At 48.7% G+C, this 1,572-nt stretch overlaps 1 protein-coding gene across 1 annotated transcript; it reads right to left on the reverse strand.

Moving 5' to 3' along the window:
• Positions 1-832: 832 nt before the first annotated feature.
• Positions 833-1,195, reverse strand: LOC102057506 (scale keratin-like). The gene has a single exon (XM_005434781.2). It carries the CDS (start codon positions 1,193-1,195, stop codon positions 833-835), a length of 363 nt encoding a protein of 120 aa, XP_005434838.2.
• Between the last annotated feature and the right edge of the window lie 377 nt (positions 1,196-1,572).

Below are 1,572 nucleotides of genomic sequence, written 5' to 3' on the forward strand. Positions count from 1 at the left end.
ATCACACGCCTTTGACCACAAATCCTTACAAAAGATTTTGGGGATGGCCATGTCTTATGGATGAGTGGACAATATACAAACAACAGCCAAGACCTTGTCCTTTCTGTTGGTGAACACCCAGAGGAGCCTGGGCCTCAAATGAAGCATCATTTTAGCATCATTGTCCAATAGTTTTAAGCTGAGGAGAAAAGGAAACCAGAAGGCAAATTCTGTCATGCAATATAAACTTTAATTGAATTGGGACAAGGACTTCATAACAGCAGAACATGGCAATCCGGAGAGTACAGAATATATTTGCAGGGTTTGGTGAGGAAGGATGTGTCTTCTTTTGGGGCTGCAGTTTGTAAGAGGATCTTCTTTGTTGCATTTGCAGCATTTGAGAGTAGAGTTTGGTTTTCACTTTTTGTTTTTTTTTTGAATCCCAGACTATGTGAAACAGGGTAGCTCCCAAACTGGAAATTTGAGAAGATTTTCCACTATACCTCAAAAAGCCATGAAACGTCAGTCCATGAGAGAGGCCAGAATATACAGGATCTAATTTGCGGTGATGTTTAGTCTTCAATAAACCACTTGAATTTAAACTAAAGTCTTTCCTATATTTCTCAAGTAAACAGCCCCTCAACCACAGAGCTGGGATCTTGTTTCCAGGTACCTAATCCAACAGAAGGGAAAGACAGTGTCTGGGCTTGTTTCTTAGGGTGGCTGAGCGTGCCCAGCTCCTGAGGACCCCCACTGCATCCCCGTGTGCTGCCCCTCTGAAAGCCATGTCCCTCTGCTCCCTCATGGACTGGGACTTTACTCTGGTCCCTGCTGGGGATGGCTGCTGTGGGGCTTAGCAGGGCCCACAGCTCCCACGACTGTAAGTCGTGTATCTGCGGGAATAGCAGGGGTAGGAGTACCTGCCACCCAGGGAGGCACCCGACCCAAAGGAGCTCTGGGCATCCCAGGAGCCCCCGTAGCCAAAGGAGCTGCCCAGCTCCACTGGGGCTGAGGTGCCCACGAAGCTCTCCTGTGGGCAGGAGCTGAGGATGGGGCCTGGGAAGGTGATGGTCACGGGTGGTGGGTAGACCACGGCACGGGAGTCCCCACAGGAGGTGACGCAGGGCTGGCTCCAGGCGTTGGCATATGGCGCGGGGCAGCTCACGTCGCAGGGCGAGTAGCTGCTGGAGTTGCAGACCTGCCTGTAGGAAGACATCCTTCTGGCTGGAAGCAAGCCTGGAACACACACGGGGGGAGAGCATGGGTCAGGGGTGACAGTGCAGGTGCGTTAGCAAAAGGGAGCCCTCATTTATTCACACCACACAACGTCCAGAAAGTTACCCTTCCATACCTAAGTGTAACGTGTGATTGCAATTCATACGCAGAAATAACAAAGATTAGATAACATTAGTAGTCCTCAAAGCTTCATTAAAGAAAGACGAGGATTAATCAAGCAATATTTATTTAAAACTGTTCCTGAACCTATTCTCTTCATTTGCAAAGCATTCCCAGGCATAGTTAAAATCATTAAGCTTTCTTTCACTGAAACACCAAGCCCCATGCTTTCCACATAAATCCCATCCCTCCAAAGCT

Source organism: Falco cherrug, chromosome 19 (genome assembly GCF_023634085.1).
Source record: "Falco cherrug isolate bFalChe1 chromosome 19, bFalChe1.pri, whole genome shotgun sequence".
Classification (NCBI taxonomy): Eukaryota; Metazoa; Chordata; class Aves; order Falconiformes; family Falconidae; genus Falco; species Falco cherrug.

What these genes read in the sequence shown, in the direction of transcription:
- LOC102057506 (XM_005434781.2), bottom strand. Translation starts at nt 1,195, where the DNA reads ATGTCTTCCTACAGGCAGGTCTGCAACTCCAGCAGCTACTCGCCCTGC.